Source organism: Lampetra planeri, chromosome 40, assembly GCF_965212315.1.
Source record: "Lampetra planeri chromosome 40, kcLamPlan1.2.h2, whole genome shotgun sequence".
In the NCBI taxonomy this organism is placed as follows: domain Eukaryota; kingdom Metazoa; phylum Chordata; class Hyperoartia; order Petromyzontiformes; family Petromyzontidae; genus Lampetra; species Lampetra planeri.
The window spans coordinates 5,051,207-5,066,598 of record NC_136146.1 but is presented as its reverse complement, the minus strand read 5'-3'; the positions used below and the strand labels follow the sequence as shown (position 1 = coordinate 5,066,598).

Below are 15,392 nucleotides of genomic sequence, written 5' to 3'. Positions count from 1 at the left end.
TACACACTGCACCGGCTACTCACTTGATATTTACACACTGCACTGGCTACTCACTTGATATTTACACACCGCACCGGCTACTCACTTGATATTTACACACCGCACCGGCTACTCACTTGATATTTACACACTGCACCGGCTACTCACTTGATATTTACACACCGCACCGGCTACTCATTTGATATTTACACACCGCACCGGCTACTCACTTGATATTTACACACTGCACCGGCTACTCACTTGATATTTACACACCGCACCGGCTACTCACTTGATATTTACACACTGCACCGGCTACTCACTTGATATTTACACACCGCACCGGCTACTCACTTGATATTTACACACTGCACCGGCTACTCACTTGATATTTACACACCGCACCGGCTACTCATTTGATATTTACACACCGCACCGGCTACTCACTTGATATTTACACACTGCACCGGCTACTCACTTGATATTTACACACCGCACCGGCTACTCACTTGATATTTACACACTGCACTGGCTACTCACTTGAGGGCGAGTTTCGACTTATGGGGAGGCCCAAAACCGGTTCAGATCATCGTGAGCGGGACTCGAACTCGGGTCGCCGGGGTAGCGTCGGGGGCTTGTCGCGACTCGTGAGTTGGGAGCCACTGACGGCGATCTGCTGCTCCCCCCGTGCTGCTCCCTGTGCTGCTCCCCGTGCTGCTCCCTGTGCTGCTCTCTGTGCTGCTCCCTGTGCTGCTCCCTGTGCTGCTCTCTGTGCTGCTCTCTGTGCTGCTCCCTGTGCTGCTCTCTGTGCTGCTCCCTGTGCTGCTCCCCGTGCTGCTCCCTGTGCTGCTCCCTGTGCTGCTCCCCGTGCTGCTCCCTGTGCTGCTCTCTGTGCTGCTCTCTGTGCTGCTCCCCGTGCTGCTCCCTGTGCTGCTCCCTGTGCTGCTCCCCGTGCTGCTCCCTGTGCTGCTCCCTGTGCTGCTCCCTGTGCTGCTCCCTGTGCTGCTCTCTGTGCTGCTCTCTGTGCTGCTCCCCGTGCTGCTCCCTGTGCTGCTCCCTGTGCTGCTCCCCGTGCTGCTCCCTGTGCTGCTCTCTGTGCTGCTCTCTGTGCTGCTCCCCGTGCTGCTCTCCGTGCTGCTCCCCGTGCTGCTCCCTGTGCTGCTCCCCGTGCTGCTCCCTGTGCTGCTCCCCGTGCTGCTCTCCGTGCTGCTCCCCGTGCTGCTCCCTGTGCTGCTCCCTGTGCTGCTCCCTGTGCTGCTCTCTGTGCTGCTCTCTGTGCTGCTCTCTGTGCTGCTCTCTGTGCTGCTCCCCGTGCTGCTCCCTGTGCTGCTCTCTGTGCTGCTCTCTGTGCTGCTCCCCGTGCTGCTCTCCGTGCTGCTCCCCGTGCTGCTCCCTGTGCTGCTCTCTGTGCTGCTCTCTGTGCTGCTCTCTGTGCTGCTCTCTGTGCTGCTCCCCGTGCTGCTCCCTGTGCTGCTCCCTGTGCTGCTCTCTGTGCTGCTCTCTGTGCTGCTCTCTGTGCTGCTCTCTGTGCTGCTCTCTGTGCTGCTCCCCGTGCTGCTCCCTGTGCTGCTCCCTGTGCTGCTCTCTGTGCTGCTCTCTGTGCTGCTCTCTGTGCTGCTCTCTGTGCTGCTCTCTGTGCTGCTCCCTGTGCTGCTCTCTGTGCTGCTCTCTGTGCTGCTCCCCGTGCTGCTCTCTGTGCTGCTCTCTGTGCTGCTCCCTGTGCTGCTCTCTGTGCTGCTCTCTGTGCTGCTCTCTGTGCTGCTCTCTGTGCTGCTCCCTGTGCTGCTCCCTGTGCTGCTCTCTGTGCTGCTCTCTGTGCTGCTCTCTGTGCTGCTCTCTGTGCTGCTCCCTGTGCTGCTCTCTGTGCTGCTCTCTGTGCTGCTCCCCGTGCTGCTCCCTGTACTGCTCCCTGTACTGCTCGCTCAGCGCTTCTTTCTGCACGCTGCACGGAACCGGGTCGGACGCTCTCGCTGTGCCGAGTGGCCGCCGTGACCCTTGGGGCAATTCTGGGGGTTGATGTTGTGCTCAGGGACAGTGCTCATTGGCACGGGCGTCATGCGCAATCTGTCGAGATGATAAAAAAACCTAATCAAGGTCCCATGATGTAAAGTGCAATCCCTTGTTATCTACTCTTACCTCTCTGGCCTCTCTATTGCTGCACTATGAAGAAGGGGCATTGCCAGAAATGTAACAATGTATAGTTATTAAGGCCACCGTGTTATTAACTACCGTGTGGACTATGGTAGCTTAGTGTTTGATACGATGGTCCATTGTTGGTTCAGCCAATGGACTCTACGGCACAGACATCCAGATTCTCTGCTGAGGAGGTGTGAAGAGCGACCCAGAGCCTGAGACCGGCTAAAGCCAAGCACATTCGCTGCAGGCTGCCCTAGATGACATCATTACAATTGCCTGGGCAACAGGATCGGTTCTTTTAAGAATGCAAGGATGCCCTGGTGATTGCAGCAACTACATCAACCTCTTCAGTGCGAGGCCGGGAGAGATCCTGGCAAATAACACGATCCTTCAGAGTGGGCAGGTAGGAACTCAATTCTAGATTTGAAGTTTTCGTGACTGCAAGGGTCCATACTCTTTGGGTTTTTTCGGTAAAGTGACGTGGGTGAAAAAAATAAATAAATAACAAATAAATCACGACGTTTCGGAGACGGAAGCTTGTGTTGCCTCCGAAACGTCGTGATTTAATTTATTTTTAATTTTATTTTTTTACCTCTACGTGACTTTACCGATAAAAAAACAGAGGTAGGAACTTGGTTGGACAGCGCAATTCGTGCGATCCGTGTCACGCGGCGCAAGCTGCGTGGGGCGGCGCGTCACGTGGTGCTGAGCCTGCCCGAAGTGCTCTATGAAATACAAATCAAGGGCGTGGCTATGCACGACAGACAGACAAATAATCCCTGGTGGGCAGTGTGGAACTGTTGTTTCTACCTGTATTATTCAACATCACTGCCTTGCCAGGCACGCCAAGGAGAAGCTCATGGAGAGACATTGCCGTTTCAGGCTGGGGCGGTCCTGCACGGGCACCCTGTTTTCTGTCCATCGGCTCCAGCAGGTGTTGGGAATTTCAAGGAGACCTCCATCTCTGCTTTAAGACCTACGATCCGAGTGTTACACGCCTAAACCTCGACATGTGTCATTCTCACCAAACACAGACATTGTACACGGACTGCAGGCCGAACTCAACAATGCAGCATATTTCGTCTCAAGTTTCTCAAGGCATATATTTATTACGCTTTACAAATTGTTCACATGGTTCATATTTTTTCATCTCACGTGCTTCACCGATCCAATCACCTCCATACGATTGCTAAACCCCCCAAAAAACTATGAAAATAATAAAACCCCATTAAGGCGCTGCGACGTACGGATTGATATCTCCGTCCGCCCCGAATGTCCGTTCGTCACGGGGGCCACCGTTCACTCGCTCGGGGCTCCGGCAACGGCGCAGAATGCATTGGCGGGTGCTGCTGGTCCCGGCAGAGTCACCATAGCCATGCGCGGCAGGCAAGGCAGCAGAACCAGGTAAGGCCAGTGAGGTGGGGGAGGTGTGTGGAGGGAGGGCGGAGCGAGACGGGGAGGAAAGAGATGCGGGGAAGGTAGAGGGAGATGGGGAGAGGGCGGGAACCAGGGGGAGACCGGTGGAGGAAGGGAGAGGGAGGTTTGGCAACCTGTGAACCCCCAGCAGTATTTCGGATGTGAGAGCGGCAGGGGTGGGGGGATGGTGGGGGAGGAGGGGGTAGGGGGCGTTCACATGTTGGGTGCGAGCCAGTTGAGGCACTTCATGGCAACCTCGAACCCCAGGAAGCACGCCTGCGGGGAAACACACAGCGTCAGGACGCTTCTCACCGACACCACAAAACACGTTGTCTTCACTCATTTGTCCTCTGTCCCGTCGCGAGACAAAGAGTCCACTGAGAATTCTCCCAGTGCAGTGCGGCAACCCGCCTGCTAGAGAGAATGGCCCACTGAACGAGACGTCGCAGACCTACTTCTGAGATCCCGTCAGGTGACCCCTTCCCACACACCCTGCTGCTACAGAGAGATTTGTTGCTGGGCGGGTAAAAGCAGCCTCTGCATTTTTATTAATTCTCAGAATGAGTGTCTAAACTAGAATGAAAACCGAAATGATCAATTTGACCTTAAAATCGCAACACAACCCATTTAATAATTACGGTTGAGCAGTTACAACCCAGATTCTCGCCCCCGATCTCCATCGGTGCCAGCTAGGCAACGCTCCGACCTCTGTGCCATGTGGGCACCTGCCAACAAGGGCATTTACAAAGGCAGCCATACTGGCACGAGTTTGCATTTAAATACATACCACACCCACCCACGCATGTGATCCACAGCAGGGGTTGGCGATTCACGCACACATTTTTTAAACTACAAAACACTCGAGCTTGTTGCTGGGCTGTAAAGTGGCCAGGAGATAGATTTAAATCCATCTGTGCGGAGAGATTTGAGAGTACTACGAGCCCCTTGTTTTTCCACGTGCTGGGAGCTACAAGTTCAGTTCCTGAAGATGCTCCCAGCACGTGGTGTGAAACGTCAGACATCGTGCCAAACGCCATGCGGTACAACCCGTCGCCTTATCCACCACACTGTGTTCAACCACCGCACTGCAGATCACAACACTCCTCTTTCTGCTTCTTCCCACGCACTGCTGAACTAAGCAATTCCCTCCTCCCACAATCTATTTTCTCTCATAATAATGCCCTTGCTCAATTCAAGAAGCGTGTTACACGCTCATCGATGACAGCTTTGATAATAGCGCTGGTCGTTCGTTGCTGGTCACTTGGCGTTTTGGACTTTTGGGTTTGTGCTTAGCAACTGTGATATAAATAATACACAATGGAGAGCTGCTTCTTCTCTCGTACGGCTGATGTAGATGCAGAGCAACAACTACAATTCCACATTCAGGTGGTCAAGCCAGATAACCGCGTGTGTATTGCCGTGATGTCTCCTTCGTATTTGTGTATCGGGCACTGCATTGTTGCCATTATCATGGGAAATGTGGCGGAGACGTGGTGGTGACTTGAGGACTGACATGAGGGTTAGCGGTGGGCGTGATGTGCTGCGCGGGTCTCACCGCATTGGCTGGGAATGCTCTCAGCATGACGGCCGTGAATCCCTTGTAGAGAGAGAGGACTCCCTCCTCCCGCACCAACTCCCTGAGCACGTCACGGAACCCGTGCGGGTACTTCCCCTCCGGTGCTGCGCAACAACAACAACAGCCGCCATTCACCACTTACACTCCTACTTTTCCACTGGCACATCCGAGCCGAGTCAGCGCAGGTTACCACTGGCTATTTGCCACACTGAGCCGGGAACCAGGAAGACATTTGAATCTGGCCCGGGACTAAGCAGGGCCAGGGACAGGGCTGATGATGACGCGTTCATTTCGTGCGACGTCAGCCGCACAGCTCGGCTTCTGCAGTGGAAGAACAAGCGTGCGTGTCGTCATGACTCGCACGGGGCTGGACTCGGTACGGCCATGGCACGGCTCGGTTATACCACGGCGTTTGTGCCAGGCTCGGGAGCACTTCAGAGCCACAGCAACAACAATCGCAAGTCACAACGACACTTGTGCCAGGCCAAATGCACTTTAAGGCCATCATGTGAAGTTTCGGAGGCTTGCCGGCAGGGGTTAACAGACCGAGTTGACTGCTGTACACGCACGCACATTGTGTACACACAGTGAGGGAGTGAAGGAGAAAGGAGGTTAGAGAGTGAGTGTAGGGTCTCAAGAGGAAGTGACGGGGAGAGGGAGGGTGTGAGAGAGTGGAGCGAGGCAGGTAACTAAGACACGAGAGAGGGAGTGACGGAGAGAGGGAGTGAAGGGATGAGCGAGTGGGGAACAGAATGATTGGTGACCGAGTGTGGACCGAGTATCCAGATGGGTTGTACCGGTTTGGAAGCGAGACTTGAGGGTGTCAGGCGGGATCGCCACCGCCCAGTTGAAAATTCCAGCCATGCCTCCCGCAAACAGGATCTTAGGGACGCTCAGGTCAGACACACTGCACATACACGCACACAGAGAGATTCCGCATTCAGCCCGAGGGCAATCTCTGTCAGCAGGCTAAGTTACAGCACCGACGGGTGTGTTGAGTTTTAAGATTCAACAGAGCAGTGCAGCGGTGAGCATACTGCACGACAGTGGGGTGCGGGGACGAGTGGGGGGGGGCCATGCCCACGGACCTGCCCCCCTCCGGCGTGAGGACGTTCTTGAGCCACTCGTACGTCATGAAATACATCCCGCTGGCTGGGACATCTGGACACGCGCACACGCGCAAACGCACCAAGGTTAAAAATATTCACGCCCGCACAGCACTGCGAGACAACACCCACCCACCACTGTACTCCCGATTCCCCAGTTAGAGAGGAAAGCGTTAACTGCCCAGGAGAGGGCGCCGTAGACGCTGTCCCTTGCAGCCTTGTGCGGGCAGCGATCTGGTGCCTGTCCCGAGAAATGTGGCTTTTGACCCAGAGCCCAAGGGTACAGGTGAGGGGTTAATCTCATTCCGTCAGGTTTGACGAAGCCCAGTCATTATCATTCCACTGTGCAGATGGTGCATCCTTGTTATTATCATTGCTTGTTTACCCAGGAAAGCCTCGCCGAGTCCAAAGACTCATTCTCAGAAGGTTGCTGCCATTCTTTTTTGTGGTGGAAGGGTGGAGGGGGGTGATGTTGTCGCTGTGCGTGATCCAGTTTTTGAGCACTGGGGTGTGTGGCCAATACCGGTGACAGTATTTGTTTTATTTAGCCAAAGGGGAGAACATTGGAGAACCTGGAGGAAACCCATGCAGAACAGGGAGAGAACAAATACAACTCCACACAGATGGACACCAGGGTTGGGAATCAAACCTAGCCCATCTTGCTGTGGAGCACAAGCGTCACCACTGCCCCACCCTGCTGCCCAGCCTCACTCTGTTGAGGTGAAGGTGGCGGCGTGGTTTAGGTGTACAGCTTGAATTTCTCACTGTGACTCACTTTGTTCCGTCACATTGGTTAAATTTTTTGGTTTAGCATTAGCAAATAGCATACATAAATGGTAGGTCACCTATTCTTACACAATTTTCGTAAGAATAGGACGAGCACGTCCCATTTTAACACACGCTGTTCTGAGGAGCAGCTGCATTTAAACACTAAATATCAACCCTCGAGGTGAACGGTAAATCTTCCTGGCGGCGACGTCACGTCGACGATGACTGCCGACGAGATTGGCACGCGCGCCGCGAGCGCGTCACACAGCGGCGCACCGGCCATGTGACGCACGTGAAGCCTGGCCCGCAGCTGCTGCTGGCGGCTGGTGGGTGGTGCCAAGTTGCCCGTGGCCTTCCCCTTCTCTCACCACAGCCACAGTCACGTGTGCGCGCGGCTGGCAGCAGGAATGGGAACCTGGGCTCCATTTCAGCCGGGTTTGACCGGGTCAGTGACCGGGATCATATGGCGGGTGACGTTTGCAGCCCTGTTTCAGAGGTTCGTGTTTCAAGACGCCCTGATTAATATTTCTGCTGTGTTTGAACCGTAAATATTACGCGCTGTCTGCATCGCAGTGAGCGTCTTAGATCCAATGACGTTATTTGAAAGGGAGTATAATGTGTGTGCCGGTGTTCATGGCCTAAAAATGTGAAACAAAAACTACCGCAAATTACTGGCCAGTGCTGCGTCACCTTGTAGGAGGGAGACCCCAGCCTAAAAAAAAACTACCACTGGAAATTCGAATTATTGAGACGAGATGTCATGATGTAAGGCGATTTAGCATTATGGGGCAAATGTAAGCACAAAATAAATGCAAATCTTACTTCAGCACCCGGAAGCACCACGTTCAGTACCGGTCACGTGCCACCGTCCGGTCTACCAGCAACCCGGGAATAAATTCGGTGAGAAATAAATCCGTAAACAAACAAAGTTCGCACCGCGCATGAGCGTGAGGGCGGTGCCCTTGTAGACGCCGCGAATGCCGGACTCGCGGTAGATCTGCTTGACGCAGTCCATGGGGCCCGCGTACTTGATGCCGCCCGTGTTGGCCTGCACCTGCAGGAGGCACTTGATGCGCTCGCCGGGCGCCATGATGACCGTGGTGAACACGCCGGACAGCATGCCGGCCTTGAAGAGCTGGATGTACCTGTGGGTCGGCACCGCGGGCACCGTTTAGCCTCCGTCCGGACTACCGCGAGAACTGTTGCACGCACAGCCACGGCGAGACGGTAACTACACCGCAGTGGGTTCGTGAATCGGATATGCAATGAATAGCCACTACGACCAGCACGCACACCAGAGCCACTGCTAGCCTCCAACTACAACAACCGATGGCTTGGGTATGAGAAACGCGACACACGTGCACACTTGCCACAACCGTCAGAGCCACCGTCAGCTACACGTTTGAGGGCCTGTGCATTACGAACGCTAGAAACTGCCAATACATCATGCATGCATGCACCGCACTTTCCACAACCACCGCCAACCTCAAACTACACTCCTGAGGGCTTGCAAACGATAACCAAGACACAACCGCTACACGCAACACAGTGCACCACCACACAAGATGACATCACGCTATGTCGTGCAACAAAGCCGAACACAATGAAACACAACCACAACACACCACCGGACAAAACCACAACACACCACCGGACAAAACCGAAACACCGCCCCACACTACGAAACACCACTGCCACACTCGCAACCGGCAAACACAAGCCACAGGGATGGATTCCGTACACGGCCTTCGCTCAACTACGCACGTCAGAGAGTCCTCGGGGTGTGTCTGCTGAAACTTCTTGCCGAGGCCGAATCCAAAGAAGCAAACGGCGAACATGGGCGCCACCCCCACCAGCGGCGCCGCCATGCCCTTGTAGAGCCCCCGCAGGCCCTGGCGAGACAAGCGACGGACGAGAGGAGGTGGGACCAACACAAGCGGCCTGTGGTATCTGTAGGGACTGCAGGCGAAGGCCATTCACATCCATGTCTTGCCTCGTAAAGGCCACGATTCACCAAGGTAATTGAATGCGTCTTCTCACGACGTGTTTTCCCAATAACACGGTTCTTCTAAAAGGGAACAGTTTTTGCACAACGCAGAACGTGCCCGTTATAACGAGGTTCATGAGCGGTCATTGACGAACTACTTTCTTGAGCAACGTGGCCGAGCGGTACAGTGATACAGTACGCGGAACGATACAGTCACGTGGCGGCGTACCCTCAGCCAAGTTTTTTGTCCCACCAGGAGATGACTGCAGGCTGAATTTACCGTGCAGCAATTCCTCGCTTAACGTGACACTTTTCAGGAACGCATCTACTACCGCATAGAAATAGGAATGGTTGTATATATGTTTATTTGAAAGATAACCCATACTTTACAATATTTACAATCACCAATTGATCTGGCTGTTCTCAACAAAAATGCCCTGTCTGGGCCTTTGTGTTTTGGGTTATAAAACTGCGACCGTTAACTCTCAGGAGATGGAATTTTGGGAAAATTAAGTGCAGAACCAAATTTAGCGTGACCTTTCTTTATGCGTGCAAGCCACTTACCTGACTGAGCCCATAAACGTCCCACACCCGAGATCCCGGTTTTAATCACAGACGGCGGAAACTCGCATTCAAACCTCGGACCTCAGCAGTGCCAGCTCAGCACTCTGACCTCTGAGCTGCATCGGCCACCTCACAACACTCCGTACGTTGAGCTCCTTCGGCACCGTACGTAGCCAGCCAACCGTGCAAATCGTAGGTGCGGGCAGATACGGAGCGAGCCGGACGCACGCACCTCTTTGGCGAGGGTCTTGCGGCAGCAGTCGAAGGTGCCGGCATAGAGGGGAGACTCGCCGGGTAGCGGTCGCGGCTGGGTCTGAAGGCGAACCTGTGGGGTCACGCACAGCGCCCGCACGGACACCCACATTAGTGACAGCAGGTCGCTGGCAGTAGCCCAAGTCAAGTGAGGTGCATGTTATTGATAGCGAGTCAGTGGATTCGTCTAAAAGGAGCACAACACATGTTATTTTGAGCAAAAATAACTGCACTGTAATGAAACAGTCGTAAATTAAATTTCACAATAAGGACAGTGAGGTACAACACCAACGAGGTAAAACAATCACAACAACCACACCACAGTCATCACACAAACAATCACACGACATAAGTCTGCTGAAATGCCTAACCACAATACTGCATCATACCACTCCACCCAACACCCTTAACCTTTGCCCTACAGCTGTAACCATACAACAGTAACACTGACCCAGCCCCAACCACGTCCATATAACCCTAAATCCTAATGCGATAGCCCAAGTCCCCGTGACTGATAACACTGTGACCAAACTCCCAGGGCCGGTGGATGCAGAATCGGACTTCCAAATAAACGTTACGGGGAGAGTGGCAAACGCATCAACACACGCAGACCTGAGCCTCAGTTAATACAATAATCACGGCTCACCTTTAAGTTTTAAAATGCCAGGATTATTTTGTTTGGCCTGGCAGGAGAACTCAAAAAGGCCAGGATGGATTTTGTCAATTTTTGCAAGTGACACCTGGGCCACCATAATGGCAAAATGACAAAGGCAAAGCAAATAAAGCAGAGCAGTGACGTGAATAGAAATCAGCACAAAAGCAACTACACGACGCGTATCGCGCACATTTTAAAAGATTGTAACAAAGTTAAATATAACGTTACCCTGCAGTGCAAATCCGCTGAATGCAATGACATGTGCCTGCTGGTTTTTTTTCACGAACATTTCCACGTATAAATGTGGTTTGCGGTACATTTCACACAGTGGTCAAAGGACACGTGTGAAAAATATGAGTAGGTTTTACCCTTTCTGGCAAAAAAACAGGAGGTGTTAAGATGTTCAAACACCAAATAGGAACCTTTAGCAAGGGATCAAGTCCGCATCAACCACAAGTACGTGTGGTGACCATGCAGACACTCTGATAATGTGGCATTGACTTTGAGACTGTTAGGCCTAGACCAGAGACAGCCTTCTTGAGACACGTTTCAAAGGCAATGCGTAGATTATTCATGATCAGAGCACGTCTGTTTGCATGTCCACCGCAAGTACGTGCGGTTTGCGCAGTCTTATATTCCTTTTCTTAGGTTTTTTCGGTAAAGTCACGTAGGTAAAACATACAAATTAATAAAAGTAAAATAAAAATCAAGACGTTTCGGAGGCAACACAAGCTTCCGTCTTCAGGTGGAACCGTCACAGCCACGACAGCTGTATCAAGTAAATGATACAAGTAAATGATACAGCTGTCGTGGCTGTGACGGTTCCACCTGAAGACGGAAGCTTGTGTTGCCTCCGAAACGTCGTGATTTTTATTTTATTTTACTTTTATTAATTTTAATGTTTTACCTACGTGACTTTACCGAAAAAAACCTAAGAATATGAATCCTTGCAGTCACGAAAGCTTCAAATCTAGAATTCTATTCCTTTGCCGAAGCGATCTGTTTGGTGCTTGAACATCTGAACACCCGGGTCCCTGTTGTGACTTTGATACTGGCAGCAGCAGCAGCAACACCACATGTTCTCGTGCAGGCCACGTGTGGGCGCCACAGGGCTGTGAGATGAGAGTGAGATGAGAGGGGCCGGAGTCAGCCGTAGCCCGTGAGGCCCTGGCACATTAACCCCCCCCTGTTTCGTGTGCTGCATGTCTACACAGCACACACACACAGCACACATACACACAGCGCACACACACATACACACAGCGCACACACACATACACACAGCACACACACACACAGCACACACACACACAGCGCACACACACATACACACACACAGCACACACACAGCACACACACACACCACACAGTACGCACACACACAGCAAACACACACACACAGCGCGCGCGCACACAGCACATCACACACAGCACACCACACACAGCATACACACCACACACATAGCATACACACCACACACACACAGCACACACACACACAGCACACACCACACAGTACGCACACAGCACACCACACACAGCACACACACACAGCACACACACACAGCACACACACACAGCACACACACACAGCACACACACACAGCACACACACACAGCACACACACACAGCACACACACACAGCACACACACACAGCACACACACACAGCACACCACACACAGCACACCACACACAGCACACCACACACAGCACACCACACACAGCACACCACACACAGCACACCACACACAGCACACCACACACAGCACACCACACACAGCACACCACACACAGCACACCACACACAGCACACCACACACAGCACACCACACACAGCACACCACACACAGCACACCACACACAGCACACCACACACAGCACACCACACACAGCACACCACACACAGCACACCACACACAGCACACCACACACAGCACACCACACACAGCACACCACACACAGCACACCACACACAGCACACCACACACATACACACAGCACACACCACACAGTACGCACACAGCACACCACACACAGCACACACACACAGCACATACACACAGCACACACACACACATACACAGCACACACAGCACACACATCACACACACCACACACAGCATACACAGCACACACACGCGTGCGTTGTGTGCACGTCGCGCCGTGTTGAAGGCGGGAAGATGATGAGGCTTGTGGCGATGGACGCTGCGCGAGGGGCAAGCGGAGCTCCCCGCGGGGGCGAAACACGGGGACGCGATTCGCCATCACCAACCAGGCCTCCCTACCCCTGTCTGGGTATCCCCTCTACCCCTCAACCCCTAAACCCCTGCACATCATCACCACCACCACCACCACCCCAAGCTACACCACCACCACCACCACCCCAAGCTACACCACCCCAAGCTACACCACCCCAACTTACACCACCCCAACTTACACCACCCCAAGCTACACCACCCCAACTTACACCACCCCAACTTACACCACCCCAACTTACACCACCCCAAGCTACACCACCCCAACTTACACCACCCCAAGCTACACCACCCCAAGCTACACCACCCCAACTTACACCACCCCAAGCTACACCACCCCAACTTACACCACCTGCATCTGCAGGACCCCTCCACCTATCCCCTTGCTGCACCCTCCCTGGCAATCCCCTGCAAAACCCCTTCGCGCCCCGATAACCTGCACATCCCCTACAACCCACGTCCCTTTACCCCCTCGCCTTCCCCTATCACCCTGACCCCATAGACCCCACTGTGACCCCCGCTGTGACCCCTAGACCCCGGGGGGGGGGGTACCTTGATGGTGTCGAGGGGGTGACCGGTGAACACGAGGCAGACGCCGCCGAAGCCGCCGGCGAAGAAGTTCTTCACGGGGCTGATTCGCTGCTGTTCGGCCATGGCAAGAGGAGAGAGACAACAGGGGGGGGGGACAGGAGACGAGAGGAGACACACACAGAGGAGAGAGACACAGGAGAGAGAGGAGACACACAGAGGAGAGAGACAGCGGCAAGCAGGCAAGGCCGGCACTGTCCCCCCCCCTCACCTTTGCCCCAGTTAAGGAGGCGGAGGCGGCGATGGCTCCTCCCCCTCCTCCCGCTGCTGCTGCTGCCGCCGCCTCCTTCCCCGCGAGGAGGCGGCGGCGTCGCCGAGGAGGAGGAGGAGAAAAAGTCGCCGCCGCCTCCTCCTCCTCGACTTGTCCGCCTCGTCAGCACTTTACTCACCTCGCCTAATGTCATCACATCACCCGTCCCTCACCTCTGACTAACTCTGACTAACACATTGTCCTCCTGCGGAGGGAGCTGGTAGGAACGTTGTTGTGTTGCTCGGTCAATGGGCAGGGTCAACGGCGGCGTGGTGTATTCCGCAAATATGCCCGACTGTGAGGGCGAGCACAAGCCGGCGTGAGTAGGTTAAACGTTGTTGAGTTTTATAAGGGCACCACGGGGTGACCAGCCCCTCCCCACCCAGCCCCACCCTCCCCCACCCCTCCCCACCCTCCCCCACTCCTCCCCACCCTCCCCCACCCCTCCCCACCCTCCCCCACCCCTCCCCACCCTCCCCACCCAGCCCCACCCCCCACCCAGCCCCACCCTCCCCACCCTCCCCACCCACCCCCACCCCTCCCCACCCTCCCCACCCAGCTTCACCCCTACCACCACCCAGCCCCACCCTCCCCACCCAGCCCCTCCCCACCCAGCCCCACCCTCCCCTCTCCACCCAGCCCAAGCCCTCCCATTTTTGGATGCACGACGGACGGACACAATAATCCCCTGTGGGCTGGTGTAACCAGGAGGTTCCTACCAGTAAAACGTTCCTCAGCTCCTCGTCTTACCTTCTAACCTCACCTCATCACATCATCTCACCTTGTATTACCTCACCCCCTAACCTTTCATCCTTATCTCACCTCATTCAACTCACCATTTCCGTCACCTCTCATCTTATTCACCTTACCTTGTAACCTCCATAGTCTAATACCATCACATTCACCATCACTTTCACCGTCACTTTCACCATCACTTTTACCATCACATTCACCATCACATTCGCCATCACATTCACCTCATCTCACCTCCCTACCTGACCGCACTATCTCCTATACCTCATTACACCTCATCTCCCGGTGTATCTAACCTCAACATCTTAACTTGCCTAATGTTGTTTCCCTCATCTTATTTCCCTCTTGAAACATCACCTTATATCCCTTACTATCACCCCCATGCTTCACCTCACGTACTCGTCTCATTATACCTCGAATTACCATTTCCATCAACTCCTCTCATATTCATATCCCCATCTTCCATCACCTCGATTCGCTCGTATCCGTCTCTGCTCGCTTTTCTCCCCTCATCATCCTCTCCCTTCCCCTCCTTGTGCCCTCACACCCCCACCCCTCCTTCTGCAATCACCTCTCTCCCTTTCCCTACTATAGAGCAACGTTAGTCCGACGGTTCCAACCATCCGCCAACGCCAGCCCAACGGTGGCGGTCACCTCACCACCCCAGTTGCTAATGTAGCCGGTATGGGCTTAATGTGATGAATCACACGGAAAGTTTAATCAATGGAGTTAATGATGATACTTGGAGCATTCCTGGCAGCGATTTCAGCCGCACCACCTCTACATAACAAAAGGCTCAGTCCCTTTTACACGCACCTTTACATCAGCCTCACCTAGTTTACACAACAAAGGCTCATTCCTAGCAGCGTGCTTCAGCCGCACCGAACCTCACAAAAATAATATCCAGGGCCTACCTTGGCTCCTCCCACCCTCAACCAGTATATATACAAGGACTGTTTCCTTGGAATTTCTCTCACTTGATACAGCTAGCGCGCTGTGACGGTTCCACCTGAAAACGGAAGCAAAATTTTTTTTACCTACGTGACTTTACCGAAAAAAACCTAAGAATATGAATATTAATGATGCCCATGGATTGACCCATAT

At 53.7% G+C, this 15,392-nt stretch overlaps 1 protein-coding gene across 1 annotated transcript; it reads right to left on the bottom strand.

Annotated features, from left to right (window-relative positions):
- Nucleotides 1–3,199: 3,199 nt before the first annotated feature.
- On the bottom strand, nucleotides 3,200–13,509 carry SLC25A20 (solute carrier family 25 member 20). Its single transcript, XM_078612985.1, has 8 exons — nucleotides 13,250–13,509; nucleotides 9,765–9,857; nucleotides 8,746–8,873; nucleotides 7,918–8,126; nucleotides 6,196–6,268; nucleotides 5,905–6,014; nucleotides 5,087–5,211; nucleotides 3,200–3,807 (listed from the first exon to the last, which is right to left on the bottom strand). Exons 1-8 carry the CDS (start codon nucleotides 13,349–13,351, stop codon nucleotides 3,745–3,747), a joined length of 903 nt encoding a protein of 300 aa, XP_078469111.1. The 5' UTR covers nucleotides 13,352–13,509; the 3' UTR covers nucleotides 3,200–3,744.
- Nucleotides 13,510–15,392: the final 1,883 nt, after the last annotated feature.

Bases quoted from the DNA above. Each gene is read 5' to 3' on its own strand.
- SLC25A20 (XM_078612985.1), bottom strand. From the start codon at position 13,351: ATGGCCGAACAGCAGCGAATCAGCCCCGTGAAGAACTTCTTCGCCGGC. The intron at 6,015-6,195 runs GTCCGTGGGCAT...GTGTATGTGCAG, and splicing joins CTCACGCCGGAGGGGGGCAG to TGTGTCTGACCTGAGCGTCC. The intron at 3,808-5,086 runs GTGAGACCCGCG...GTTTCCCCGCAG, and splicing joins GAGCATTCCCAGCCAATGCG to GCGTGCTTCCTGGGGTTCGA.